A 27,773-nucleotide genomic window follows, 5' to 3' on the forward strand; every position below is an offset into this window, starting at 1 on the left:
GATCTAAGCAAGGTCTAATTCAGTGACCAAATCAATAAACAAGAGGCAACCCCCATCCCTGCATACCGGAGGTATGTGAGCATCTCTGTGACCCCTTGTAGAGAGGTATATAACTCTGATACATGCCAGTCTTCTTATCGATCAGCCTCTAATCGATAAGAGAACGGGAACCTAACAGCTAAGGCACCAAGCCCAATGGAAATGCGGTGGCGCCATGATTACTCAAAAGAACCCGCAGTCGTTGGCAACCATTCTGCAAAACGCATACTCGAGTTGCCCTATGTGGGAGATGGTGCGCATTTTGACCTGATACTATTCCTCATGCTTTTAGTGGTTTGACCATTGTTTCCTCAAGCAACCATCATTGATACTATTCCTCCTAATAAATAAGCATCCATACGCAGAGATGGCAGACCACGGAGATTGGGGTCTGGCTGAGCGGATTTTCACCAGCCTTTTGGACGGTAATCTCGTCGCTATTGCAGTCACAACCCTCATCGCCTTTGGACTGCCTATTCTGTTGCATTTCATCTTCTACCGGTCCGTTGCGTCTCCGCCATTGAGCAATTTCCTGCTTCTTGGACCTAGCGGGGCAGGAAAAACCGCATTGTTGTCATTGGTAAGACCAGCATTCTCGGAATGGCTTCGCAGTTCTCGTGCGAACGCTACCTTTTCAATCAACAGTCATTGATGTTACATGATAGCTTGAAAGCAAGACATCCCGCTTGGCTAGAGCGACCCAAATCACGCACACATCTCAAACATCTACCTCAGCCATCGTCAGCCTCCCTGCCTCGGTACCGACTGCATCAAATCGCTACCGCTCCGTCAATGATTATTCTGTGAAGGATGTCTCTAAGAATCCTGTTAGATATCGTTTGAAGGATACGCCTGGCCATGGGAAACTACGGGAGGCCCAGGGCCTTTCAGAACTGGCGTCAATGGCAACTGCGAAAGACAAGAAATTGAAGCTGCGCGCTGTCATTTTTATGGTAGACACTGCAGCTTTGACCGAGGAAGACACGTTGAGAGACACCGCATCCTATTTGCACGATGTTCTTCTCGCTCTTCAGAAACGCGCTTTGAAGAAAGGCAAATCTTCCGCCAAGGTAGCATCGGAAATCCCCGTCCTCGTGGCCGCCAACAAACAAGACCTATTCACCGCCTTGCCGCCAGGCTCTGTTCGTGAAAAACTGGAAACCGAGATCGATAGGATCCGGAAATCCAAGAGCAAGGGGCTCATGAATGCCAGCGAGGACACTGCTACGGCTGAGGACGAAGATGATACCTTGGGCAGCATCAATGCGCAGGATACTTTCAGCTTCAAGCTACTAGAAGATGAGGTTGGTGTGAAAGTCGACGTCATTGGCGGAGCTGTAATAGGCGATGAGGAGGGCAATACTGGAGCCGGTGTGAGGAGATGGGAAGAATGGATCGGACAATGCCTATGAATGCTGGTTCATGAATGTGGGGCTCGATTCTCCGGGCCTCTTTACCAGACTGGAAACCTTTGGGAAAGTATATAAGTAGCTGGTGGGCGACCTACGGTCCCTCCAGTGCGGTCCACCCGGCCGATGGCTTCATTTGGCCGGACTATAGAAGGACTCCTCGCAAAAAATTGGATTTATGGGCCATTGTGGCTCTAGATGCGATTGGACGAACCCACGCCAGCCTCGCCCTGCCAGTTTGAACCTAGAGTCTCTGTCGCTCGGGCATTTATCCAATCCTAAATAGAGGACGAAGTTATGTGAGAAAAAATCATCGGATTGACGGTAGCGGAATGTATCTCAGCACAGAGGACTCACCCAAAGTTCGCGAGCAAGCTTCATATCAGCAGCAACCGGAGTTGTTTTGCAAGGGGTTGCAATAGGAATGAAGTATTGACCACGCGTTCCATTCTCTCGAATTGCTTGGCTCGCAGCTAGATAAATGGCTGTTGCAGCACCATCCTGCGTGCTCTGTCCAATCAGTGAGAACAGGCGTCTCATTATAGAGCCTCCTATTTTTCCAAAGTAGTCATCCCAGGAATTCCACTGCTCGCTGACGATATTTCCTGGAAAGAATACATTGGCATAGATGTGTCTATCTGCGGGATCCGTCCCCTGCTCGAGCCGACGGGCAAGTTCTCTTGTGAAGAGAATGTTACCTAGCTTGGATCGACCGTAACGCCATAGCCCGTCGACCATTGCAGGCTTGGGGCGATTTGGAGATGTGAGCAAATCCAGATCTAGTTTGCGGCAAAATTGATGAAAAGATGAGCTGGTGACGACTATCCGAGCCTCCTGTGCCTTGCCCTGGTTTATTGTGCGTCTCAGAAGAGGAAGCAGGAGGGTGGCCAGGACCTGATGGCCGACGCAATTAGTAGCAAAGATGATCTCGATATTCTGGGGTGACCTCTTGTACTGAGGTGCCACCCCCAATCCTTTTGCAGACTTCAGCAATCGAAGCGGCTGCGCAGTCGAGCGAAAAAGCTTACCTGCATTGCATATCAAGATGTCCAGTCTGTCGGTCTTGGCCGTAATCTCATCCGCTGCATCCTTTACGGATTTGATGTCTCCCAGATCGCACTGAATGAATTCCACCCTGTCATCATTCTCGCTGAGAACTATGCCATGGCGCTGTCGCCAGATCTCTAGTGCTCTGAGGTACTTGTTTTTGCTTCGCGCTACAATGTAGACTTTCCTAACATTGTGCAAGAGTAACTGTGCAACAATTTCTGAACCAATGAATATAAGATTAGGATGGAATGATTGTATAAGATATGGATGAGTACTCATATGGTACCCATCGGTATGGGAAGTTGCTACACACCTTCCCCTATGCCAGCTTGGCCTCCCTGTGAAGCGACAGTCATCAGCATTCATCACCTTGCAGTTCCATCACTGAGATTGCTATCCATTCTTCACAGTGACTATATACTCACCGTCACCACAGCTACCTTCCCGTCCAAAGGAGGCGTGTCCTGTAAAGAGAAGTTTCGGTACGTAAAGAACCCCGACATCTTACACAAGTTGTTTCTAAGCTCAAAGCTCGTCCGAGTCTATGAAGAGAATAACAAAGGTCGCAAATGGGATACAAATTCTTTTCATCCTCCCTGACTTTTGCGCGTTAACGTCTGACGTCAAAGAGTGTCTGAAGATTAAGGCGACCACATGCGGGGATACAAACAAGTCAGTCCTACGTCAGGGTGTCCGCATCGATGAGAATGGAACGGAATTGTGTAACCACCACAATCAGGTGGAAAAAAGGATCCGAGATTCAGTCATTGGTTGATTCAATGCGTGTATTCAGAATTCGAAATAACCTGATTAACTCCGTACCCTGCCCCCATGATCGTGTTGAACCCAATCTATGGATGAATGTCTCTATATAATCGAATGCAGACTGATATCGCCAAATCACGAGAGATGAGGTTGAGCTCCCTGAAGCAAATGACTCATCCTAATGATGCGCATCTTCGATACGTGAAAACTTTGTAAGAAAATCGGATGGGACCCGTATTAAGAAGAGTCCTCATTGTGATGGAGCATCCAGGTGAGCAGATCGACCTTGGTTGCGACCGCGAGGGGCCTCATCGTTCCATGCTCGTCCCTCTCAGTGACAATGGCAGCGCTGTTCCATTCAAAGAAACGGTTGAGGACGCTCAGAGGAGTGTCCATAGTAATTTCCATGAACTTGCGATTTTTGGCTTGTGGCCGTAAGACATCAGCTCCGTTCTGTTGGTCGCCACTCAGCTTGGATTCTGCTAGACCGAGGTCCCTAGGGTCGGTGACGACCTCTGAGATCTTGCCGAAGTCGAACATGACATCTGCGACCAAGCTCTTCTTCGTAGCGCGTCCGTGGGTCAGCCGACTGAGGACATTTCCCAAAGTGACCAGTCCAACAAGCTTCTTTCCAGAGGGGGCAAGGACGGGAAGTTGATCGAATCCTCTATCGCGCATAATCTCGATAGCATTCTCACACGGGATGTTGGACCGGACAGTTGTGATGGGCTTCAGTCTCAAGGATTTAACCTTCGCTCCAGCGAACTTATCCTTTGGTGCCTGTGGTTGCACACTCTGCGATACCAACGTAGTTTCGGAGGATAACGAGGGCAGCAGATCATTTGCGGCAAGCCAGTCGTCGTCGGCAAACTATGGCCTGTCAGATTTGACCAATAGAAATAGCCAGGGGCTGGATTAATACCTTTGTGAGATAGCTCCGGATACTATCAGGCAGAATCACAACTACTACATCGTCTTTGCTGAAGGTGTGCTCTGTTGCGGCCTGTACCAGCGCTGAGATCGCGCTTCCACTGCTCCCACCAACAAGAAGACCTTCCTCGGCGATCAATCGCCGAGCATATTGGAAGGACTCCCTGTCCCCAGTCTTGTACCACTTGTCCACGACGTTCTGGTCAAGCACTTGCGGAATGAAATCATACCCAATACCTTCAACCTTATAGGGCTCATTTTCATGCTCCTTATTCAGATCGGCCGGAACAGCCAGGATAGAACCGTGAGGATCAGCCGCAATGACCTTCACCTTGGGATTGTGCTTCTTCAGGCCTCGCGCCAGACCAGTGATAGTGCCACCGGTACCCGCACCTGCGACGATAGCACTGATCTTGCCGTCAGTTTGAGTCCAGATCTCTTCCGCAGTGCCGAGCTCGTGCGCCAATGGATTGTTCACATTTCCGTATTGGTCTAAGATATGCGCATTGGGGATCTCCTTCTCGAGACGTTTGGCGACGCCGATATGGGATTCGGGGGAGTCGTAGGCAGCCTCGTTAGGCGTACGGATAATGGTAGCGTTCAAAGCCCGCAGTACGGAGACTTTCTCAGCGGACATCTTCTCGGGAAGAGTGATAATAGTCTTGTAGCCTTTGAGGATTTATGAGCATCGTGATCTACCAACAAGGACCGAGGGTAGAAGGACCAACCTTTGACGGCAGCAACAAGAGCCAATCCAATACCGCTGAAGACAACGCGAAATGTTAGCTCATGTTCTCAACCATCACGGAGGGAAAAAGAAGGTAAGGAAATGGCGCAACTAACGTGTTACCACTGGTAGGTTCAATCAGGGTATCACCAGGCTTGATGCGCCCCGATCTCTCCGCCTCTTCAATCATGCGCAGGGCGATTCTGTCCTTCACGCTACCCCCGGCATTGAAGTATTCCAACTTCGCATATACAGTCGCTTCAATTCCAAGGCTCTGTGGTACGCGATTTAAGCGCACAAGCGGGGTATTGCCGATGTGTTGAGTGATAGCATCAAGGGCCACTGGAGGCACGGCCGGGGACGTTTTGGACGACATTGTATGAGCGATAGGCCCCAGGAAGGCCAAAGAAAACCCAGGATATCAGCTTCAATTAGTTCAAGTGAGAAAAGTTTATGATAAGGCAAACAAGCTGTATTTGATTGAATTCCGAAATGAGAGTAAGGAAAAGCAGATGTGTGCAGGATGAGAAAAAAATCGCGTAACAAGAAGATCCCCCTCCCGACAATAGCCGCCTGTCGCCGCCTCCCGCAATGTTCTAGGATTATGGTGTTATCAGCGTACCGGAGTCCGAAATGATGGCAGATTCACAGAGAAGTATCATTTATATAGGTTTTTGACTCTGCCTCAAGTCCAGGGCTCCATGGAAAAAGTGCATTATTCGTTAAGCGTCAGGGTTCTCAACTACGACGTGTACGTAAAGGTTCCGTAGGCAGGGCATCGTTGGAAGTTTTTCTTCGAAAATGAAGCTCGTAGGATTTGGTTCAGAGCTTGAGATGTCCGATGATAGCGTTGATGTACCTACCACCAGCCAAACCCCGTGGCCATGATCTACAGCGGTAGATACGGGGACTCGGGGAGACTTGGTTCCTTAAGGGACCTTGGGGACCCTGAGTGCATGACCTAACAGCATGCAAAGATACCACCCAATCGGAGTAGTTACGATTTCCGGTAGTACCTACTTACAAAATAGCCCGATCTATCCATGTTTCCAGATCCTAGGCTCTATCAAAACGCGTAGAGTTCTAAGGTGTAGATAAATAAGCAACAATAATGATCATCCGGGCGCTGATGATTGCCATATGTGAATGCGGCCCCTACAGACGATACTATTGCACTTCAGAGAGCCAAAGTGCCCGTCAACAGCAGCGTCCTGAATTGGACTGTGGCACTTCTACGGAGTAGATTGGAGACGATATATTGAATCATGCTCTCCCTGTGCATGACCTCGCATTCTTGACAAGATAATCCACCAGCCTGATGATGTCAGTTGGAACACCACACCTCCAAGTCCTTGCCACAGTCCGGGTACTCACTCCGTGAGTACCACTGCTAAGGGAGCCTAAGACAGTCGGAGTATGACCTCGAGAAAGCTTCATCGTAAAAGTACTAGTGAAACTTCCCCTGGTAATTTTCATGACGTGAATACCCAAGGGTGGAGGGAGTAGGGACGTACCGTCGTTCCTAGGCGGACGAATATGGATTTTGGATCTTAGATGGTAAATAGTCCGTACTCAAAGTATGTACTGTGTAGATACTAGATAATAATACAAGGATGATGAAATGGATCAAGTTGCAGTGGCTGTGCATGATATATCCACATTCCGTCTCTTCCCCACTGGAGGCTGGCCCCAGTATCTAATAATTAACACACAGTATCTTCCAGGTACCAAATAGTGACCATCCATGGTACAGTCACTTATCTGTGACTTAAGGCTCACCCACATACCGCCAACCACGCATCAGGATAATCACTAATTCTTCTAGGCATACCGGATCCGCCATTGTTCGATTAAGATCATTATTTGGATCATTTAAAGCTATTCAAACCACTAAATATGCCTAAACCTTCTAGAATTAATAGATCTCACCTCCTCTAGGCCTATGAGGCCGCTCAGGTCCAAAAAAAACCAAATATCGAAAATTGGCGGATCCGGTGTGGTTGGCGGTATCGCCGTGGCTCACCCACAACGCTCCGCGTTGTGGGTGAGCCTAAGTCATGGATAGGTTCTATCTACCTGGGTACTGGTAAACATAGTGCGGAGCACAGGGGATATTCATCATAATAATAACAAGATTTTGTGGGATTCATCTGGTATATGGCTATGTGGCTTCGAAAGACACTCTTGCTATCTTCTGTTACAGCAGCTTGAATGGGTATCTGAATAGTGCCAAAACCTAGTACCATCAGTAATTATTAGTATTGAACGACGAAGACAACTCAACAACCCCTTTTCCAGCCAAGAGAAAAAAAGTAAACAATCCAGCAGTGAGATATCTGGCCTAAGCCTTTGAGGTCGATAGCTTCATTTGCCAAGCCCTCTTAGCTGCTCTGAAATGCCAGCAGTTGGGTTGTCCTCCGTAAATCAAAATGAAACTTGATACCCACTTACTCCTGCTGCCATACCGAGCATCGTCAATAGGTAATTTTGTTCTCTTTCTGGCCAGTCAAAGCCCAGCCACTGTGGTTAGTTAGTTACCTAGGTACTCCGTGTTTGTCTATCAACGAGGCGACGAAAATCCTGCTGTAACGCCGCAATGCCAGCTCACCCTCAGCTCCGTTTTGGCTTAATTCTAATAACTCCATCCCTGGGGTGTCAAAGATATTTATTTTCGTAAACATTTCTTCACATATACTATCCTCGAGTTGATTGAGAGTGAAGGCCACTGCGAAGAACCATTTTCTCTCAGGGACACTCCCTAGCTTGAGCATTACCATAAATTTACCATTGGGACACTAATATCAACCTATGTTGACAGCCATTTACTTTGCTTGAAGCGCCCAATTCAACTTCGCTTGCTTCGTTTTTCATATTTTCTCTCCTTCTTGTTTACCTACCTCACTCCATTCCGTCTGCCATACAGATCAAGCAAGCAAAAGAATAACGCTTGCGCTGGGGAGAATTGTCTGATTCGCATAAAGTTGTTGAGAAATTCCCCTTTTGAATTTGCTCAGAGTAAGCGAGCGTGGGCTTTCCGTGCATCAGCATGGGCGCCAATACGAAATCCTCATTTCAGAATGAACGGGTACAGCAAGACGTAAATAACGGGGACCTGAGGTCGGGGCATTTCCAACCAGCAGGGTCACCGCAGGATCAGTCCATACTTCCTACACATAACGAGAAGAGTGCTCGCCGCAATGGAATATTTCGAGTTGACACCGCTGGCGAGAGTGGCCGCAGTGGGTTTCATCCAGTCCACTTTTTCGCGGTCTGCTTCAAAAGCACCTGTACACTTTCGATGCTGGTGAACATCCTTTGGCCTTTCGTCCCGGCCGCTATTGCCATACACTTCGCTCGGAAGGATCTTCACATTTGGATTTTCGCTTTGAACTATGTTGCCATGGTCCCTTCAGCAAACTTGCTCGGCTTCGCAGGCGGAGAGTTGGCAAAGAAATTGCCCAAAGTTCTTGGAGTACTGTTGGAAACAACACTGAGTTCTGTCGTGGAGATCGTACTCTTCATGGTTTTGCTCCACAATGATACAGGGGGAAACCTGATCCCGGTCATCCAGGCCGCTATCCTGGGCTCGATTCTTGCGAATTTGTTGCTTTGCTTGGGGTTGTGCTTCTTCTTTGGAGGTATCAGACGCCATGAACAGTCGTTTCACGAAGCTGTAAGTGAGGTCGGGTCGGGGCTTCTGCTCGTTGCAGGTTTTGGTCTGTTAATTCCGAGCGCCTTCTACGCGGCCCTGAGCTCGAGTTCAACCAAAGCGATCATCACTCAAGAAGATTTGGATCATTCCACTTTGGTAATCAGTCGATCTACCTCTGTTATTCTTCTCGTTGCCTTTATTATGTAAGCCCCTCTGTTCTTGACCTGCCTTTAAGGATCGAGTCCACTCACGCAGTTGCACAGGTTCCTGTTCTATAATCTGCATAGTCATCATAGTATTTTCGATGAAGTCCTTGAGAATGACGAGCAGCGCGACGAGGATCGAGAGGAAGAATTGCAGCGCACGAAGCTCACTCTGACTGAGTGTCTAGTGGCTATAGCATTTTCACTCACGTTCGTATGCATGTCAGCAGTCTTCTTGGTCGAAGAAATAGAGTACATTGTTGAAACAGGGGTTTCTGATAACTTTATGGGTCTGATCTTGGTTCCTCTGGTCGAGAAAGCAGCAGAGCATCTGACCGCTATTGACGAAGCCTGGTGAGTCCGATCTGGAGATGAATTCAGCTGCGTCTCCGCCAAATTAACATCTGTTAGGGACAATCAAATCAATTTCGCACTCTTCCACTGTCTCGGCCCTTCAATCCAGACAGCTTTGTTGAACGCGCCACTGGCAGTCATTGTGGGCTGGTGCCTTGATAAAGACATGGGTCTCAACTTCGAAATCTTTATGATCGTCCTCGTCGTCCTGTCAATCTTGGTGGTTGGAAACTTCTTGCGCGACGGAAAGTCCAACTACCTTGAGGGAGGTCTCTGCGTGCTTGTGTATGTGATTATTGCTGTTACAACTTGGTACTATCCCAAGGTGGAAGGCGAGTCGGGCGGCCACTCGGGCCATCATACCGAATAATTTATTCAGTCGCGGACATCTTTCTGGAATCTGATTCGTTGTTTCTTTTCAAAGGCATATCGTTTTGAATAATATGTTTTAGCAGATGAGCATGATTGGAGTTGCGGGATTGTAATAGATGCTTTCGAAGCTTCAGATTATCTAGCTGATTGTTGGAAAGACAGTTAATTGCATTAATAGCTTTGGTATCGTACTTGATTAAGAGAAGTCCGCAAGGAAGTCGAAAAGAATAAACTATGTTATCATTAAGGAAAACGAGAATGCAGTTTACCACTCAATTGTCCTGGAAGTTGTTTTGTAGGAGGTACAACCACGGTACGGAGGTACTTAGGAGTGAAGCTTAGGCGCGATTCCACAACGGTTCGTTCTTCCGCACCCAAGCATATCAAAACAATGGAAAAGGAGACCGCAGTCAATCCAGCGGACAGAGTTATTGGCGCTCTCAAAGATCGCAAACTCCCAATCAATCGGAATGAGATCGAGTCGGCTTTGATCGGCATCGACAACAAGAATGTTGAGAACATTCAGTGGGTGGAGGAGCACCTCGGACCCGACACGCTGCTTTCGCAGGAGGAGCTTACACTGTATGTTTCCCATTCCTCACCCCGTTGAATTTTTATTCTCTCTATTTCGAAGCCATAGGTTATTGTTGCTAATAGTATCTTCTAAAGATTCACAACATTGGAGAATTCGGGCGCCTTGCAAAACATCATATCCGATCCAGATCTTGCCGCGACACGACCATTCTTGGACGATGACCTTCGCAGTGCGATCGAATCTTTGAAGACATCAACCTCCGTGATCCAAGCGCAGACGAAGATACTGAACTCACAATTCGAAATTCTGGATAAACAGTCAGGTCTGCAAGAACAACGAAGGATTCGACAGCAAAGAGACATAGAACGGCTACATCAAAAGCATGAAAGCGGAAGGCAACATATCGCAGCTTCGGTAATGAACAATATGTGGAGCAATGTTGAACGATTCAGGACTGACGTTTCCCAAGTCTAGTGATCTTGCACGTGAGCTAGAAGCGAGCCTGAAAACCGAATTGGAGAGAGTAACGAACGATGGCAGAAAGATCCTGTCTGTCCTGGCAGTCAGGGTAAAGGATGATGACAGGATACTTGCAGATCTGGAGCAAAGCGCTTCCCGAATACAAGTCACTACCGATGATGTCTCTATAACCAAGAGAGCATCCGAACTGGGTTCACTACTTGCGGAAAACGTGGCGGACGAGATACACTGCCGCCTTGACAGACTGTATCTTGAAAGTGTCAAAGCGGGCCGCGCAGATACGGCTGACAGAGCAACAGCGACGGAGGAGGAGGCTTTGATGACGCTGGGTGATGAACTAGAGTCCTTGTACCCAGAGATTGACATATTAGCCGAGATGTCCACAAGGCAGTTATTCAACGAGCCCATACTACGTGAACTTCAGAATGTCCATGGTCAGCTGCAAATGGCCTCCCACAAAAGGCTTGAAAATGTCGGTGGACTGTTGGTCGGAATCTGTCCGCGATTCAATGGCTGACCATCTCATAGATCCTGGATACCATCGTTGGCATGACAACGTCTATCGGGAGCCTTGGGGAGCTCCTGCAGAGTCGCGAATCATATTGCGCCACTCTAGAGGCTCTTACAGCTGCCTACAGGACGGAAATAGGCCATCAGTTTTCCGAAAAGCCTTCTTCAAGGCGAGAGACATTGAGTATGAGGAGGCGTTCTACTCCGTTGCTATCCATCCCTACCGCTCCAGAGAAGCGCATGGATTCTTCAGATTTCCAGGCCATCGCGGGCGTTCTGCGCCGCATTTGTCTGTCGGTAGAGTCAGTGTTCCAACTAGAGGAACAGGGAGGAAAAGATGATTGTGGCGAAAATGCTCTCTTTGACAAGAAACAGCACATTGTTGAGTGCCTACGCAATATTAGCCTCGGTGCTAAGTTACCCTTGGTGGCTGGATTGATCCCAAGTGATCAAGCTTCTCAACTTCTTGCATCTGCCCTGAGCGAACATTCTCGATTTAAGGCCTCGCTTTTGGATGTGGAACAAGACCAGAAGCTCAATGAGCTCGAGTCACAATTGGGTCGACTTCAAAAGGGGATTGAACGGCTCAACTTGGACGTACTCTACCAACGTGACAGGAGCCAAGAAAGGTTCATGGAAAAGTGGGCATAGCGGGGGAGCCTTGCGCTTATCATCGTGCTTAGACTTTTAAACTCCCGTCTCGTGCCGTCCTCGGAAGGAATGAACCTAGTAGGGCGTAGCGGCGAATTCCATATGCCTCCTCAGCTCTGTGGTTGCTTGTCCACATGAACGAAGGGATCAGGCATCATTTAAGGACGCTGACAATCCTGCGATCATGTTGGTGGCGCGGCGATTTGATGCGCATAAGCGTACGGAGTAGTATATGGTCTTGAGTTCCAGACTCTGTTGGATTGATGCTTGGACTGGCGATTGCAACATCCAACACTTCACAATGAGTGTGATTTGACAGGATGGATGTGGCTGGTGCTCTACCATCTGCGCCACATTCTGTTCAGCTCAACATGATATCACCAACATCTCTGCAATAATCTACGAAGACGTTCAATGGCTGATCTCTGGTCTGTAAGGCATTATTACGGGAAAACAATGGGAACTAGCAGTAGACGCGGGGAACAGAGGTTGCCTGGAATTACATCACATTTACAAGGGGACAGCCACTCGTCTGCAGGAACCCTTGTAGATTGTCTAGCCGCAGGACCTGCATCAGGAGGCTCTTTAGGGAAGAAACAAGGCCAAACCTCGACATCTTTGTTCGATTTCGAAATCTGTACGAAATCTGTTGGAGCCTTTTCGTCATCTGCCTCTAGTCACTATTCATTTTCATTGTCTTCTTCGCTTAGACTTGAGGTTTTCAACGTGTTCGCCTGACTCCAACTGCGCCCCTGTGACCTAAACCAGCCACACCTCATTGTCTCTCTTTACGAGAGTTCACCAGGAACCCTCAAAACTGCTTCTCAAAACTGCTTGACCAGGCTACGGCCAATGGCCAGGAATTGTGAGTAACTTAGAATACAGTCATCGAATAGACTTGCCTTAGGCTGCAGCCGTAGACTAGCCCGCATATGTACCTGGAAGACTCCAAGGGTTCTTCCGCCGCATGATCTAGCCTGCTCTTACAAGTTTTCGTCATTTGTGGTTGAAATACTTATAAGTATCTCAGTCGTCCGGCTTCAAGACGCCGGGATGGTTATCCTCTCTCCGTAGAACAATAAAAGGAACCGCTTGTATGTGTCTTCATGTTGAATAAACCCGAGGATCCTTTGTTGGTTCTCCTTACATTTTCCCTCTTCTTTTGATTATCAGGTGCTTTGAACTCATGCCTCCGGCCACATGCCTTTCATCGATGACAATGCTGTGTCGCATCTTCGCTTGTCTTGCAACTGCAAAATAGCAAAGTGCTCATCGTCTTTGTCTGTTACAAGAATGCGCAACTTCTGTTCATTGTTAGCCCTTCCTTCGACCAAGATACTCGCTCGATACGGTAATAGCATTTGGTGCGCATATCTGATCCTATATATCAAGGATCGACATCAGTCTGGCGTGACAGTTCGCCAGAGAGCTTATCAAATACCCATTTCTCATCACAAGGGCTTCGAGAGCCCTTCAACTCAATACTGCGGCGGAGGGTAGAAGGAATGTGCTTGATAGAGAGGTACACTGACGTATATCCAATGGAAATTCGAACGAGAAAAGTGATCCACAGATGCTTGTTCAGCGACGGAAGGGGGACTTGCGACCGCGCTCGAGTGTATGATCGCGGCGAATTCTACCACGCTAGACAGGCCCAGCAGGGAGGTCCCAGAAGAATGGCTTCTCCGAGGATCAGCACCATCGCGCCCAGGAACCTCAGTGAGACAAGGTGGCAGGAGACACATAGACATCCTTCGCCGACGGGGAGATCATCACAAGCTCGAAGCCGGTCATTTTTGTTCCGAATCCCGATTTTCAGAAGGTCTTCCGAGGCAAGTGACAGAGAGACGTTGTACGAGCGCCGCGGCCGTCAGAGATCGCCTCGTCCCGTTGTTGTTGGCTTCCCAGAGGTCGAGGAGCGGACACCGCGCAACGAGCGGCCAGATTCGGTCCGAATTCGATGCATTTCACCACGGGCAGGAAGATCTCCGACCACGACCGACAGGGAGCAAGCAAATGACGCTGTTGAAATACCTCGCCAGGCTCAATCACGACAACCATCACGAGAGCAACGACCTCCCCGGGAACGCACACCTGTTCCTGAACGTGAGCCAGTGCAACGGAGACCACGCCGAGGTCTAAACTGTGTAGTTGACATTCACAATGACGCGGCTGCATCGCAAGACAGAGAGCGCCGGAGTGTAGAACCTCGGCAAGTTCGTTTCTCCAGCGATGTGGAATATGAAATGAACGTAAACAGCATCAGGGCGCGTAACCGTTCTGCTGCATTCCATCAAGGAGAATCTATCGACGCAAGAGCGCCAACTCACCGAGCCTATCCACGCAGCAACGGGTTTGCAACAGACGCCGATAACACGAGCAACGGGGTGAGCCATTCGAGAGTTAGCAGTCCACATCCACGAGTTCACTCTCCCTATCCCGGAAGGGTGAGGCAGCGGCATCAGGAGACTAACCGTCACCGTCCGCGAATCATCCAAGACGGTACACGTATCATCTCAGAAGCAGGCGAGCGCATTTTAGCAGAGGGCCGGGAACGCCACCAACGCGGGAATCCAATGCGTGATGTCGACTTGCGCACTCATCGAAGAGCATCTAACGGTAGATGTGGTCGTTTGCGATTCTTCCATTCGGGCGAGGAAAACAAAGATGATCAGCGTCATAACGAGCGCTGGTTCTGACTGAGAGGAGCGCATTGAGCACCTGACTGTAACAGTAGCAGGCAAACCATTTCCAGTTTTTGAGTTCCCGATTGGTGAGAAGAAAGGTTGAGCGGTACTTAGAAGGCGTCTCCTGCACCATAGAAGCTTTTTCTGAACGTATTCATATACATGATAGATGATGCCAAGGTCGAAATGACACAGAAATTTGCAATCTCTCAGTGAAATTCTCTCAAAGCAAATCACTTGCTGAGCGATCAACATGTAATCGGTGAAGCTGATAAAGAGGTAGTCCGTAGATTGGTAAACAAAGGATTATTACCCCAACTTGCAAGCCCCACACGGCCATTCATCATACATGCATGCATATGTCGTAGATAGTTATTATGAAATCACACAAAACCTTTCCTGGAAGCCATATGCTTAAATAATTGTTGGGATCGTGGACTGTGGATGAGCTGGCACGGGGAAAAGCCGGGCGAAATAATGTCCGATAGTTTCATTCCATCCTGAGTTTGGGCTGCTGACCTTTCTGACTATTGACTATCTCCTTTTTCTCTAGTCAACCTCTATCAGAAAGACCATGTCACAGAGATGATGATCTTTATAATGTGATACTAATCGGTAGCGAGCTTTTCTTCATTTATCCTTAATCTCCACCCTGCCTCGGCATCCTCCGTCCCCTTTATCATCTTTGCAGTCCAAGACATACTACGTACTTTTTTTTTTCCCCCGGGGTGAGCAGCTCTGGTACACTGACCATTCTTAAATCAAATACTGACTGTCCGGTTTTTTAAGGCTTCAGACTCTACAGTCGCACCTTTTTCCATTTATCCAACGCCCGTCGATGTCTCGGTCAACATAGTGCTTTTACGGGCAAGCGTTACTACCTCCTCGTGCCGTGATAGTCATATGCGTTTGTTCTCCAACAAGTTGACCTTTCACCGCGGTTAACTGTTCGTCCTACGGTCAGACGATAAAAGGCTCGACTTAATCCGACTATTGCACGCCGGGCTCGGTCCCACAATGGTACTCTTACCAGAGGCGCTCATAATCCCTGTAGCTTTCAGGGTTGTCTCCAAAACCGCCACCCTCACTCTGTCAACTGACTGTGGCTGCCATAATGAACGGATGTCGCACCCATGGTGAGGGAGCTCAAGTGACTCCTGACTCGAATGCGCAAACGGACTCGAATCTGTCGAAGGGAGAAGGTGAGATGGGGTTCGGTCATGCTGGCGAAGCCTTCAACATCTTGCCGGCTACCGCTCTCGAGCTACTGTGTGTCAATGTCGAATTTCTCGCCAGGCCCAGTGTTGGCAGAGTCGTCGAGCCTGTTCTGGCTGCGGGCTCCGCGCCGGCCGCCATGACACGCAGCGACAGCTTATCCAGCGGAGAAGCCACGCCTACCAGGGTCATCGAACTACACTGCTCTCCAATCACTCATGAAGAGAGTGCTCGGGATCGCATTCAGCAGAGCATGTTGTCTAAGAGGTTCCTCTCGAAGAGAGAACCACCTATCAGCCTGCGCGACTACTTATTGCGACTTCATCGGTATTGCCCGATGTCTACAGCTGTGTACCTCGCTACAAGCATCTACATCACAAGATTAGCCACGGTGGACAGAGTGATATCTGTGAATGGCAAAAATATGCACCGTCTGGTGCTGGCTGGCCTTCGAGTGGCCATGAAAGCGCTCGAAGACCTCAGCTATCCCCACAGCCGCGTTGCCAAGGTTGGGGGAGTGAGCGAGCGGGAGCTCTCCAGGCTGGAAATCAGCTTTTGTTTTCTGACGGACTTCGAGCTACGGGTTGATGCTCAGATGTTGGCTGATCAAGCACAATCTCTTCGAAGCAGCATGGATCTGGTTCTCACAGAGATGGCTTAGCTGAGTTCGGCATTTTCCCTTCCTCGTTAGGAGACCTTATGCCATGAATGAGCTAGAGATTTTTTGGAGCTCCCTGGCTAGGAATTTGCAACGTTCGAAAACTTGTTTATAGACTTGCGTACTCAGGAACGACGCCAGTGACCACCCAATGGCTTGTTCTTCGCCTCTCGACAGCTTCCTCGTCGTCTTCATTATCGTCTTCTCCATACTCTTGTGCTTTCTTCTCCGGTGAAGAAATGAATCTCCTCAGAATAATTACACAGCAGAAAAAAATTTGAAATTTCTACACCGCAATGTGGCTGCCTAAATGACCTTTCCAGTTGAACAATCGCTCGTCAGGCTGGTGGCACACGACATAGCAGATTGACGTTATTTGTAGAAAGGAACAAAAAACAAGAGGGATAGTACGACTAAGTTTTGACTCAATCAAAGATAAAATATCTCACCCTTGGAAACGACCTAAAAGCTATTTAGAATAAGAGAGAAGATTGTCCTTCAAGTTGATTGCGTGTAAATCAATATCGTTAGCGTCCGTAGCGCTGTCGCGCAGGACTTACTCCGATCACCGCATCCCCGTATTTTTGTGCATTTCCTCCATCCGTTGTTTTTCCCCCTCCCCTATCTTTCCTCCCAGACCTCCATAGATTACTATCTTGGAGATCATTGATGAAGTTTTATGGGAATACTTTATAAATATCGCGATGTACCTATAGCCCAAAGTCTGCGGTCGTCATCTCCGAACGCTTCACGCTGTACCGTCATTGCTACCAGCGTCCTTTCGTTCCTCGAAGTCGGATCGAGTTAAATTTCCCTCTAACGAAAACGGCGCCTCAATAACCGCGACAGGAATGTCTTCCGGAACTCCTTCTACGGAACCGCAAAGTAGCGGCAGCTCTGCAGGCATGAGCACGAGCCCTACGTCTATACCCGCGGGCAAAGGCACAACAACACCTCCGAAAGTCACTCAACAAGATGTCAGTGTTGAACTGAAGAATATGCGGCCTGATCGTAGCCCTCCCAAGGGCTCGATACCGCTGGGGGAAGACATCATGCAGATCGCTCGTATCGGAGAAATCGGGCCCATGCAGAGGTTGTTTGACGAGAAGAAGTTTACTGCCAATTACCAAGATGAGGAAGGGATTACTCCGCTTCATGTGAGTACAACTTCACCGTTTCTGCTTAGTTCGGTTGGCCATTACACTCGGACTTGTATTGATGACCTCGTCTGGGATCACAGTGGGCCGCGATCAATAATCAATACGCCATGTGCAAGTTCCTGCTGGACAATGGTGCCGACGTTAACGCCAAAGGTGGTGATTCTGTAGCAACACCGGCCATGTGGGCCGCTCAGCGCTGTCACTATTATATAGTTCACCTCCTCCTCCAGCACGGCGCCGATCCTCTTTTGACCGACGTTCAAGGTTACAACATTTTACATTTGGCCACCATTGATGGGAATGCGTTCTTGCTGGTGCTCCTCTTACACCAAGAGATACCAGTGGATGCGATAGATCAGCAGGGTCATACGGGATTGATGTGGGCGGCGTATAAGGGATATCCCGCCTGCGTGGATATGTTCCTGCGCTGGGGCGCCAATGTGAATGCTGTCGATGACGGCGGGCTGACCCCCTTACACTGGGCATTGGTCAAAGGGTCGTTGCCATGTGTGCAGAAGCTCATCGAGTACGGTGCGGATAGGTTTGCGAAAACCAGAGATGGCAAGTCACCGGCCACGGTGGCCGGTGAGATGAACACGACGCGGGTCTGGTACCGTGCTCTTGACGAGTGCGGTTACGATGTTGATGGAAACACCAAGGTTCTGCCAATGGGGCTCACGTCTTGGTTACGGAATAAGAGCGTGATGTCAAAGTTCTTCTTTTTGTGGCCATTCCTGATGGTGTATGCGGCTGTCTACATTCTCAGCCACATGGTCATCTACGCTGCTATACCTATAATGCTTGTAGCGACATTTGGGCTGCAGTGGGTAGCACAAAAGGCGGCGAGTCAAGCCCCTTCGGAATACAGGGTACTTCAGAAAACGGTATGGTCCTCTTGTCGCTGGTTTCCTGCGCCCTGATTCTCTTAGTCGATCCTTGGCCTGATCGCTGCTGACGCATAACCAGCCGTATCTGTCAGGTGTCTTTGCGGGAACCTTGTTCTGGGTTGGTGTCACATATATCTTCAGCGTGTTGCCAGGTAGGCATACCTCACCTCGTTACTGCTCCGTACTAACCGTTTACGCCCTTAGCAACCTATTCCACGTCGCCAATTCTGAATATATTGTTCGCGGTGTTCTATTGCCTCACAACATATTTCTACATCTACTCGATGATTGAAGACCCCGGCTTTGTTCCGAAGACAGGTAGTCGAAACCAGCAAAGAGCCGTGATAAACGAGCTGTTTGAGCAGTGGAAGTTTGACGAGGAGAACTTTTGTGTATTTTGCATGGTTCGCAAGCCGCTGAGAAGCAAGCACTGCAAACGCTGTTCGCGCTGCGTTGCAAAGCATGACCAGTAAGTCCGTCCCATGTGCGCGATTATTCCTAGTCATGAGAGTCCTAACTTGAATGCAGCCATTGTCCCTGGATTGACAATTGCGTGGGAGCAAATAATCTGCGCCATTTCGTTTTGTACATTATCTGCTTGGAAATTGGGATCATTCTGTTTCTGCAGCTGACATATAAGTGTAAGTATCAGCTGTGTACCCCGGGACGAAGGCTTGGAATCTGGTTAACCAGGATCAATAGACATCAACATTCTACCTGCACCTGCGGGACCTGCATGCAACATCATCAATGAAGAACTTTGTGGGTTTGTGCTGCGGGATCCGTTCAGTCTTGTTCTGGACTTGTGGATCGCCATCCAGCTGGTCTGGGTTACTATGCTCTGTGCTGTTCAACTCGTCCAAATATCTCGGAATCAGACGACATACGAGAACATGAGGGGTCATTCGATAGATCGAAGCTACCCAAGCTCTCGTGCCTTTGCCTCGGCCATCACTGCGGGAACGACATCGCTCGAGGCCGCTGGCCTGTCAGCAGCGGGGCAAGGTCCGAACCCCGCGCTCGCAAGGGGCCATTCGCATCGGGGACGGAGACATGGGTGCTTACAGCAGTGGTCATCTCTGCTCGGCATTGACACGTTTTTCGCCACTGCCCGTGACGGGCTAAGGGACGGGCCCCGCGCTGATCGGCCTAAGAACCCGTTTTCCCGCGGTATCATCACCAACTGCCGCGACTTCTGGTGCGATCCTGCTCCGTACTTTGGCAAGCGGGAGCCAGGCACTGCGATGCTCGGCGGGGAAATCGTCAACTATAATCAGATGTACGAGGCCCCGATGCGCATGTACAGTGGTGGCAGGTACCAAAGCGTCGCACATGACGATCCGGAGCAGCACGTCTGATTGCGTTACTACTGTGCTTTTGACTTCTTGTATGACTTTAGAGTCTCCGACAGCGGTTTATGAATGTCCGACGAAGCTCTGCATTCTCATGTCTGACGGAGTCTGATGATTATTCGTGGTATAACTTGCTCTTTTCACCTGTAATTATACTTTGCATAGAGGCCTTGCTTCAGTGGATGTTGACTCGATGAATGTGCGCTGGTTTGCTCTGGACATGCACTTGCCTTAATAATGAATCAGAGATTGGATTAGACGACTGGATGCTCCTCTGTAGAGTCCATTTGTCTGCATAGTTAGACAGCATCACTTCGACTGGCATTGCAGTGGTGCAACAAAAGACTGGGTTCATGGTTATATACGATATGTAGGACAAGAATAGAGTGCACAGGGCATCTCATCTCGAGTCATTACCCAATGCAGCCCAATTGCCATGAGATTGTTAACTCGGGTCCCACACTCGTCCTACATCCTCTTGGACGACTATAAGTACACGATGTCCTAAATAGCTAGCTCCTTCGTGAAGAGATACTTCCGGAAACCGGAAGCCTGACGTATAATTCCCTTGTAACGAACCATACGGGAAACCTTAGGTTCCTTCGCCAATTTACGGCGGCATGACAGTGGAAACCGAGGTAGCAGTGGCACAGGGCTGAAGCCTAAATCCCTCAGCGTTATCAATCTCATCAGATAATTTTAACTTGGACAGTCGGTCAGATTCCCTGAGCCCTGACACCCCCTTCCACCATCCATTGGATCCTTTGTCGGTTTCTAGTGCTGTTCTACCTAGACTTGCACATACATCAACTGTCCAGGACGGAGTACGCAAATGCGATACTACTCTCTTCTCTTACTCCTAAAAGCATAATCTACTGTACAAGGTCATCCTACAGATCCGATGTCGCTGGTATTTTGCTGTCCACTTTCTGGTTTCGTGCAAAACAGTGGAGACGCTAAGATCTTATCTCGGGCGCGCGGGATGAACTGAAAATTTTCCCGCTTGTTCTGATCTGACAGTTTTTATTGACAGTGGAAATTTAAATTCTCCTCGACGAGTGGGTGGGACGTATTTCCTGCTTTATCTTTCCCATGCTGGTTGTACAGTACAGGTACAAATGTTAGACACAGCTGTGGGTCGAAGGATCATTACCTGATGCTTAAGCATGGTCAGGCAACTAACTGTCTGTCAGGGGATGAGCAGACTCGGAACGATCACTTCCTAGTCTCGCTGACTTATTCTGCAGAGATCGACTGTGGCCTGCAGAAATATCCCTGAAAAAGAAAGTCAAGGACTACCCAGTAAACCAGTCATATGCGCGCAGGTGGGTGAGAACGTGGCATGAGTAAATCACGATCATCGTGACCATCCCGGCTGGGTAGGAATCGCCGAGGGTAAACGTAGCGTAGCGCAGATAGCGGACTTGGAGCAAGTGGTCTGATGGTTTTTGTCGCGGCTAGAAGAATATGCCGCACAAAAGAGTACGAGCCACAACAGGCACTAATTTCTCTGGCGATTGGCAAGTGTCTGGGCAGTGGAGCCAAAGACAAAAGACGCACGAGGGGCGTCTCATGGTTATCAATCAACGACCTAATTTCCTATTTCCTAATCAATCAGTAACTAGTTCGATGTAGTAAGACGGCACCGCGTCGTGTCTTTGGCCATTCAATTAGCCGTCTGCTACATTCAGGAGTCAAACAGCAATTGTTTGTGCAAACTCAAAGCCCTGCATAGTCCCAAGTCCCTTCTCACATCTAGAATCATGCACTGCAGAACAAATCTGCCAGCCACCAATGTCTACACTCTACTAAAGCACCCATCCCTAATTCCTGACGCGGTAAGCGATGGAGACTGCCGATCCCACGTACACTGACTTGGCCGGTTACCTAATATGCTTCTTAGCTTTCGAGCCTACGTGCCAGCGACCACAGCCCACAGCCTCAGGAGTAAGTGGGGCCTGCTTTGCTGTAATCAATCAGCGGGGGGCCGGGCCTCCAAGAGCAAAAGCAAAGACCTCTAGTTCGAGTCCCGACTGTGTAACCTGTTTATACGAGGTCGTTGCATGTCACATACCTACCTTACAAGTCACAGCAGTCCATTACCTAGGTAAATAAAATTTTATTCTGGGTTTCAAGCGGTGAGAAGTGAGAAGTGCAGTCTGAGGCTACGAGTCGGACTGTCGGAGATGATCAAGGAAAAAGAAAACACTTGGCCCCAAGACAGCCACCGTTCCACAGGTTAGAAACCATCGGCCAATGGGCCCGCCCATTGGCACACAACCGTGGGATGGCGCCATCAGATAACGCGTGAAAATTTTTATCTGATCAGATTATCGGGCGGGATTCCATGATTCATTCCGTCATCGCTAGTAGTAAGGTACACATACGAAGTTGAAGTTCTCTCTACCTTACAGTACGTAGCTCCGTTTCGGACTTGCAATCGCACTATAGCATCGAATCGTATTTTTCAAAATTGGTTTGATGAAGATTCTGATTCATTTTCTGATAGTACATACGTAAATCATATGTATTCCGACTCTCTGAAAACTCTACACTGCTGAATGAACCAGAACTTTTGACTGCGCCAGAACAGTGTATATGATGGTCATAATCACAATTGAAGATCAATAAAAATTCACGACATGAGTACTCCATCAATGTCGGAGGGTAACATGGGATATCGTGTCCACGGGGCTCCCTCGTTTCTGCTCCGTCTTCCGGAATTCGTTTCGTGCTGTCAGAGAAATGTCCTTGGCATTCGCTTAGCGCAACGCCTTCGAACAGTAACTAACTATGCAATTCGGCTTTTCCTCCACTTTTTCGGCCCCCTTACAGCATGGCTCGTAGCCGGTGGCCCTGCACCACCGCTCCTTCCAGCTGCTCTCCGAAAATCGATTGGACCATCTCGCCACCACGAACAGCCAGTACCGACAGCAAACTGTCACTAAGGCCATGCGTCCGCTCATTACAACCTTGAAGCCAGATGCCGGCTTGTGAGCTGACCTTGCTCGGGTCCATCTCAACCCGGTAATCTCGGCGGGGCTTCCAATGATCCTGTCCCGTAGGTCGCAGGTACTGAACCTTGCTCAGGAGTCGCTCGTGCGCGTTGCGATAGTAGCCCGTAGCCACCATGAGAGCGTCTACCTCCAGCGCTTCTTTGACATCGTTTGCTGCGCCTTCCGACTCGGGCTTGGATGACTTGAGGTGGATGCGCATCCGACTCTGAGGGCCATGGTGCTCGACCCGTGTGATCTTGCGGTCTGGGAGGATGCGGTGCTGCCACTGAGTTTCGTCAGGGTTCTTCACCCTCTGCAAGTACATGTCGTTATAGATCTCCTCGATCAACTCCAGGCGGACAACACTGTAGTTGGTAGCCTTGTCGGCGGTCAGAGAGCGCTGGCGTTCTGCGGCAGATTGGCTGTAGAACTTGTCGACTCGTTCAGGGTTGAAGATCTCATTCACACTAGACATACGTCAGTAAATGCAAAGCAGGATATGGATTACTTGATTTCCTGCTCACAAAGGCGAGTCATCACTGGGCCGCATTGCAGAATCCCGCATAATTAGCGTTGTTCGTGAGTTGGGATATCTCTTTTGAAGGTCATGGAAAATCTCCGCAGCACTCTGACCACTTCCCAGAACGGCAATGTTGTAAGGCTTCGACTTGTCCTTCAAAAGGGCCGGCAGCGTTGTGCAGTACTTGGACGAGTGCATAATCCGGGGATCCTGGGGCAGTCCAGGAGGCATCTTTGCAGTGCCTCCGATTGCAACAACGACCTTGCGGGCCCTCCTGGCACTGATCTCGCCCGTCTCAACGTTGCGCGACCGGACAGTGAAGAAGTCAACCACCGAGCTGCTGGGATCAGACTTTCCGGGAATCACTTCGACCACCTCTTCCCCGTAAGCCACCACATCCGAAAATTGTTGCGCACACCAACGCATGTAATCCTCGAACTCCAACCGAGCCGGCAGGAAGGTGCTGAGGTTAGTGAAGTGAATCAGACGGCCCTTCTGGTGGAGGTAGTTGAGAAAAGTGAAGCTGCTGCGGGGGTCCCGGAGAGTTGCGAGGTCCTTGATGAAGGAGATCTGCATCTTGGAACCGGGGACCAGCATGCCCGAGTGCCACGCAAATTGCTTCTGGCGCTCCAGGAAGCAGACCTTAGGCTGTGCATGAATATTGGAAGCGGACTTGTTCAATCGAGGGTCCAGAGCGTCATGCAAAGCAATGGCAATGGCCAGGGACGCGGGTCCGAACCCAACACACAGAAGATCATGAAGCTCATCCTGGGGTGTTGACCTCAAGCGGGGAGGGTCCAAAGAAAGACGCTGCTCGGGTTGCATGTTGCGCACACCGAAGTAGCTCGATTCCGACTTCCGTTCAACAGGTTCCATAGATCAGATTGTACAAGAAAGAAAGAAAAGAAGATGTAGGTACCTATACTTGCGGGGGGGTCACAACTGAGGCGGGGAAGGAGGCAAAGGGAAGGTATTTTTCCAGGTGGAAGCAAGTCAGGAACTTGCAAAGTGAAGATCTCGAAAATGATCGGAGAGCTGTGGGAGGAGCAGCTGTTCTATATAAATAGAGGATCATCAAGGTAACCGCGAGCGAAAAAAAAAAAAAAAAAAAAAAAAAAAAAAAAAAAAAAAAAAAAAAAGAAAAGAAAAGTTATTGAGTTTTGGAGAATATATTGACTGACTGATGGTGGACAGGCTAGGACGCATAAACATGGTCTAAGTAAATTTCATATGAAATAGCGTCATAAGGTACTTTCGCATGGTTATTTCCTGGTAATTTTCGGAAGGAAATAAGAGAGACAGGAAAGTTGAAGAATGACTATTATTATTACACTACGAGACTAGACTAGAAAACTAGATTCTCCCAAGGTACAACGGACCCATCGACAGCAGAACAGCAGGTTGATGCTAGGTGTGGTGCTCTTGACAGCGGGCCCAAATTCGTCCTCGGTTCCACATATCCTGAGCGGGTTACCGATGGAAAAAGAGTGCTCAATGACTGAAGCAACATGTTAGAAGAAGGATAGGATACAAAACTTTTCAGAAAACATCTGAAAACTGCATATCTTATAGATCAATGTGTACTGGCTTGGGAATTGAGTCGTTATAGCTTTGAGGACTGACCTCAGGCAGTTCAAGGTAGCAGGCAGTAGTCACAGGAACCGTTTGACGACAGCTGCAGTACCTACTCAAAGGAAAAATACAAATGTGCTCGATGAAGATTCTACCGTTCTGTACAGAAGAAGAAACAAAGGGTACAAAGCAGTACGTACTGGATTGAAAGTGGGATGAATGATGATGGATCCATCAAGATTAGATCCGCATTAGCCCGATGTCGGGAAAAGGCTACGTGGTTCGGACATTTAATCAGTTAGTTCTCTTGCAATAGGCCCTAGTCTTAGACGCGTGGGAGAATGTATCTTCCGTGGTATGGATGGGGATACGAACAATGGACATAGATAGAATGTAACCATCCGATGCGTTGGATAGAGAACGTATGCGCAAATTGGACTGAAGATTTGGGTATGATATATGGCATGGCAGTACTTCGGCCATTGTAGTAGTTTTTCCTTTGCAGCCATGGCGTGGTAACTAAATATGCTTTACCCAGTATATACCCAGGCTTACATTCTACAGCTACCCTGGAACAGGCGGGGTATATTGACTACAATTCCATTTATGCAAAGAAAGCATCTGCACATCATGATGAGGAAGATTATTGTCTCCTATCAACGAGACAATTGCAGCAAAATCAGCTGACTATAATTGTCAAAAGGGCTAATGATTACCAGCGATGGTACAGCAATCTCGACAAGAACGTTCGATATCCCCCACCTTCATGGCATGCATGCATGCCCCGCCTTAACATACTGAGAGAATGCAACACCTTACCCTAGGTTTTCAGCCGACGAACAAAGAGAAAACTGGACACTGCCTCAGGTGACTCAAATAAATGCAGGACACCTTCCATGTTTCTTCTAGGGTGGCGCGCTTGACCCCTCGGACGCATGATGAGCAGCTGATTCTCGGACATAACTGCCGTCTCTTTTGGATTCAACCACTACTTGCCAACAAAGAGATTCGAGCCAATTTACTCTTCTTTCGTCTCGACATCAATAGTTCAAATTTCAGCTTGGCAGTCCTTCGGAACTTCGCAGCTTTGCTGTCGCTGACTTGTTGTTCTATTTAATACAATGAACCTACGTTCATGAAAGGATAACAAGTCCAGCAACATAGGCTTCATCTTATCCTCCCACTTTCACAGTTTTCAGATAAGTTCTGGTTTCATGGGAATCAAACTATAAATCAGCCTCTAACTTCCAAGTAATGCTACAGGATACCCGTATCACAAGGGGATGGACGTCGACACAGTTGAGGGCGTAACCCAACTGTCGCCTGAAACCTTCCGCACGGGCATTCTGTGGGTCGTCGCGGAGTGTCCTTGCGAGAGATTCCCTAGATGTAAGGACGCTATGGAGTTATCGAATGCTGCGGTGGTCATCAGTGACTTCCCTAACGCTTGAAGAGTTACGAGAGGACTTGTAGCGATGCGGGGCAATTTATAACAACCCTGTGCAGGCCATGTCTGCTACACCTGCAGCCCAGGATGTTCGCTGGTTCAAAACGAGGCCTTCTGATACTCCCAAATTGCATCCATCGCTCTAATGTTAAGTTCCCAGGCAAGACTCGGACTGATTGGCGAGAGCTCGTGTCATTCCTGCACCCCGGGATCCTCTTCGGGAGCCTAGCTTGGAAGCTTCAACCGCCCAGGACGGCATACGCCGACCTCCTTCGGAGCCTGTCGAATGATTCTGCGGGGAGAGATCGATACTCTCTACATGGGTATGATTACCAGTCTCAGAATTCAAGAATCACTATTCTGAACGCTTTGACAAACATGATGTTATTTACAACGGCTTCTGGCGAACCGGCTGAGGACTGAAGAGTCGCCAGGTTGAAATGGCGTCACAGTATTGCTAATGCTAGTAAACTTTGATTGGACCAGGTCGAAACAGATTTCTTTGCAACATTGGCACAATCATCATTTCTCATGGAAGTCTCGATCAATAGTTTACTACTTCAGCTTCTGACGTTTCCACCTGTATGTGCTTAATCTTGGTGGATCCGCCGGTGATGCATTTTCTCCATACCGCTTTCTCTAAAGCTCTGTGTGCATAGCTGAAGTTTCCGGAAGTACAGCCTAGTGCTTGAGATCTACCATGCTCTGTGCTGTCCGTCTGAAGACGACACTGGAATCATAGCCGCATTCTGTGAAGACAACACCTCGCCGCTGGCTCGGAGGACTTAACTACTGAGTCGACTTTTCGAGTTCACATCTCCCAGGTTTAGTCGAAGAGTGTTTCGTCCGAGTCTTCCTTCTTGAGCTGGTTACACTCAGTGATGGACCGTCATCCGATGATTTCGTATTCCAAGTGCCATTGGGCCTTTATGTCGGAAAGGAAGCTAGTTGCCAAATGCCAAAATCTTCACGTCCACTCTGTCATTCTGGACATAGTGGATCGAATTCCTGCTGGAATTTTGTTGATGAGAAAAAACATGAAGAAATCATGACGTCTAGTGGTTGACCCATAGGATCGATCACATGCCGCAGACGCACTTTCTGATCTCAATGCACCCAGACTAACAAAGTTCACTTGATGTTGACAATATTGACAACCGAAATCAAGCATAGGGATGATGTGTCACTTCCTGCGACCTAGAAAACCCAGCAAATCTCCAATGACATCAGTTGAGTCGAACATGCCGTACGCACTCCACCGTGTGGGAAATTGCAGCGTGGACTGCGGTACAATCGACGGCTTCCAGAAATCCTGCAGGTCAATGACGAAATCAAGGGGAGTCAAGGGGTCCTCAGTAAGCTCGTTGCTCCTCTAACTATCCCAGTTGGTCAACCTGAAGAAGGACGTCGCTCCAGACCCCAGTTCCCAAAGAGGTAGATCCCGGTATTCATGATGGCACTAGAAACAAGATGAAACGAATAAAGGGCGCATCCGGGAAGTGAACTTGGGTCATCGGGCATCCCATGCAGCAGGATAGAAACCAGCGCGATCAGTGCGATAGTGGATGCTAGTAGGACGTATCATATTCAGTCAACAATCAA

The 27,773-nt window shown here is 48.8% G+C and overlaps 9 protein-coding genes across 9 annotated transcripts, besides 3 other annotated features; 6 read left to right on the forward strand and 3 right to left on the reverse strand.

Annotated features, from left to right (window-relative positions):
• Positions 1–406: 406 nt before the first annotated feature.
• On the forward strand, positions 407–1,451 carry NFIA_083330 (signal recognition particle receptor subunit beta; the record flags this gene model as incomplete). The annotated part of the gene is made up of 2 exons (XM_001260278.1): positions 407–619; positions 705–1,451. 2 exons carry the CDS (start codon positions 407–409, stop codon positions 1,449–1,451), a joined length of 960 nt encoding a protein of 319 aa, XP_001260279.1.
• A 191-nt stretch (positions 1,452–1,642) lies between these two features.
• NFIA_083340 (putative short chain dehydrogenase/reductase) lies at positions 1,643–3,001 on the reverse strand (the record flags this gene model as incomplete). Its single annotated transcript, XM_001260279.1, has 5 exons — positions 1,643–1,726; positions 1,806–2,422; positions 2,477–2,716; positions 2,812–2,836; positions 2,924–3,001. The coding sequence occupies 5 exons, from the start codon at positions 2,999–3,001 to the stop codon at positions 1,643–1,645; spliced, it is 1,044 nt and encodes a 347-aa protein (XP_001260280.1).
• Positions 3,002–3,500: 499 nt separating this feature from the next.
• On the reverse strand, positions 3,501–5,296 carry NFIA_083350 (cystathionine beta-synthase CYS4; the record flags this gene model as incomplete). Its single annotated transcript, XM_001260280.1, has 4 exons — positions 3,501–4,133; positions 4,186–4,862; positions 4,922–4,956; positions 5,037–5,296. 4 exons carry the CDS (start codon positions 5,294–5,296, stop codon positions 3,501–3,503), a joined length of 1,605 nt encoding a protein of 534 aa, XP_001260281.1.
• A 2,922-nt stretch (positions 5,297–8,218) lies between these two features.
• Positions 8,219–9,499, forward strand: NFIA_083360 (hydrogen/calcium exchanger domain-containing protein; the record flags this gene model as incomplete). The annotated part of the gene is made up of 3 exons (XM_001260281.1): positions 8,219–8,775; positions 8,836–9,129; positions 9,187–9,499. 3 exons carry the CDS (start codon positions 8,219–8,221, stop codon positions 9,497–9,499), a joined length of 1,164 nt encoding a protein of 387 aa, XP_001260282.1.
• Positions 9,500–9,892: 393 nt separating this feature from the next.
• Positions 9,893–11,677, forward strand: NFIA_083370 (uncharacterized protein; the record flags this gene model as incomplete). Its single annotated transcript, XM_001260282.1, has 4 exons — positions 9,893–10,083; positions 10,171–10,450; positions 10,506–11,003; positions 11,045–11,677. 4 exons carry the CDS (start codon positions 9,893–9,895, stop codon positions 11,675–11,677), a joined length of 1,602 nt encoding a protein of 533 aa, XP_001260283.1.
• An 810-nt stretch (positions 11,678–12,487) lies between these two features.
• Positions 12,488–12,512: a microsatellite.
• A 706-nt stretch (positions 12,513–13,218) lies between these two features.
• Positions 13,219–14,376, forward strand: NFIA_083380 (putative RNA binding protein; the record flags this gene model as incomplete). Its single annotated transcript, XM_001260283.1, has 1 exon — positions 13,219–14,376. One exon carries the CDS (start codon positions 13,219–13,221, stop codon positions 14,374–14,376), a length of 1,158 nt encoding a protein of 385 aa, XP_001260284.1.
• Positions 14,377–15,478: 1,102 nt separating this feature from the next.
• On the forward strand, positions 15,479–16,240 carry NFIA_083390 (putative cyclin-dependent protein kinase complex component; the record flags this gene model as incomplete). The annotated part of the gene is made up of 1 exon (XM_001260284.1): positions 15,479–16,240. The coding sequence occupies one exon, from the start codon at positions 15,479–15,481 to the stop codon at positions 16,238–16,240; it is 762 nt and encodes a 253-aa protein (XP_001260285.1).
• Positions 16,241–17,088: 848 nt separating this feature from the next.
• On the forward strand, positions 17,089–19,642 carry NFIA_083400 (putative palmitoyltransferase (SidR); the record flags this gene model as incomplete). The annotated part of the gene is made up of 6 exons (XM_001260285.1): positions 17,089–17,394; positions 17,478–18,281; positions 18,364–18,436; positions 18,489–18,753; positions 18,813–18,925; positions 18,987–19,642. 6 exons carry the CDS (start codon positions 17,089–17,091, stop codon positions 19,640–19,642), a joined length of 2,217 nt encoding a protein of 738 aa, XP_001260286.1.
• Positions 19,643–22,465: 2,823 nt separating this feature from the next.
• On the reverse strand, positions 22,466–24,028 carry NFIA_083410 (lysine N(6)-hydroxylase/L-ornithine N(5)-oxygenase family protein; the record flags this gene model as incomplete). The annotated part of the gene is made up of 2 exons (XM_001260286.1): positions 22,466–23,099; positions 23,157–24,028. The coding sequence occupies 2 exons, from the start codon at positions 24,026–24,028 to the stop codon at positions 22,466–22,468; spliced, it is 1,506 nt and encodes a 501-aa protein (XP_001260287.1).
• Positions 24,029–24,244: 216 nt separating this feature from the next.
• Positions 24,245–24,300: a microsatellite.
• Positions 24,245–24,301: a microsatellite.
• The last annotated feature ends 3,472 nt before the right edge of the window (positions 24,302–27,773 follow it).

The sequence above is a fragment of the Aspergillus fischeri genome, genomic scaffold, assembly GCF_000149645.3.
Source record: "Aspergillus fischeri NRRL 181 1099437636264 genomic scaffold, whole genome shotgun sequence".
In the NCBI taxonomy this organism is placed as follows: Eukaryota; Fungi; Ascomycota; class Eurotiomycetes; order Eurotiales; family Aspergillaceae; genus Aspergillus; species Aspergillus fischeri.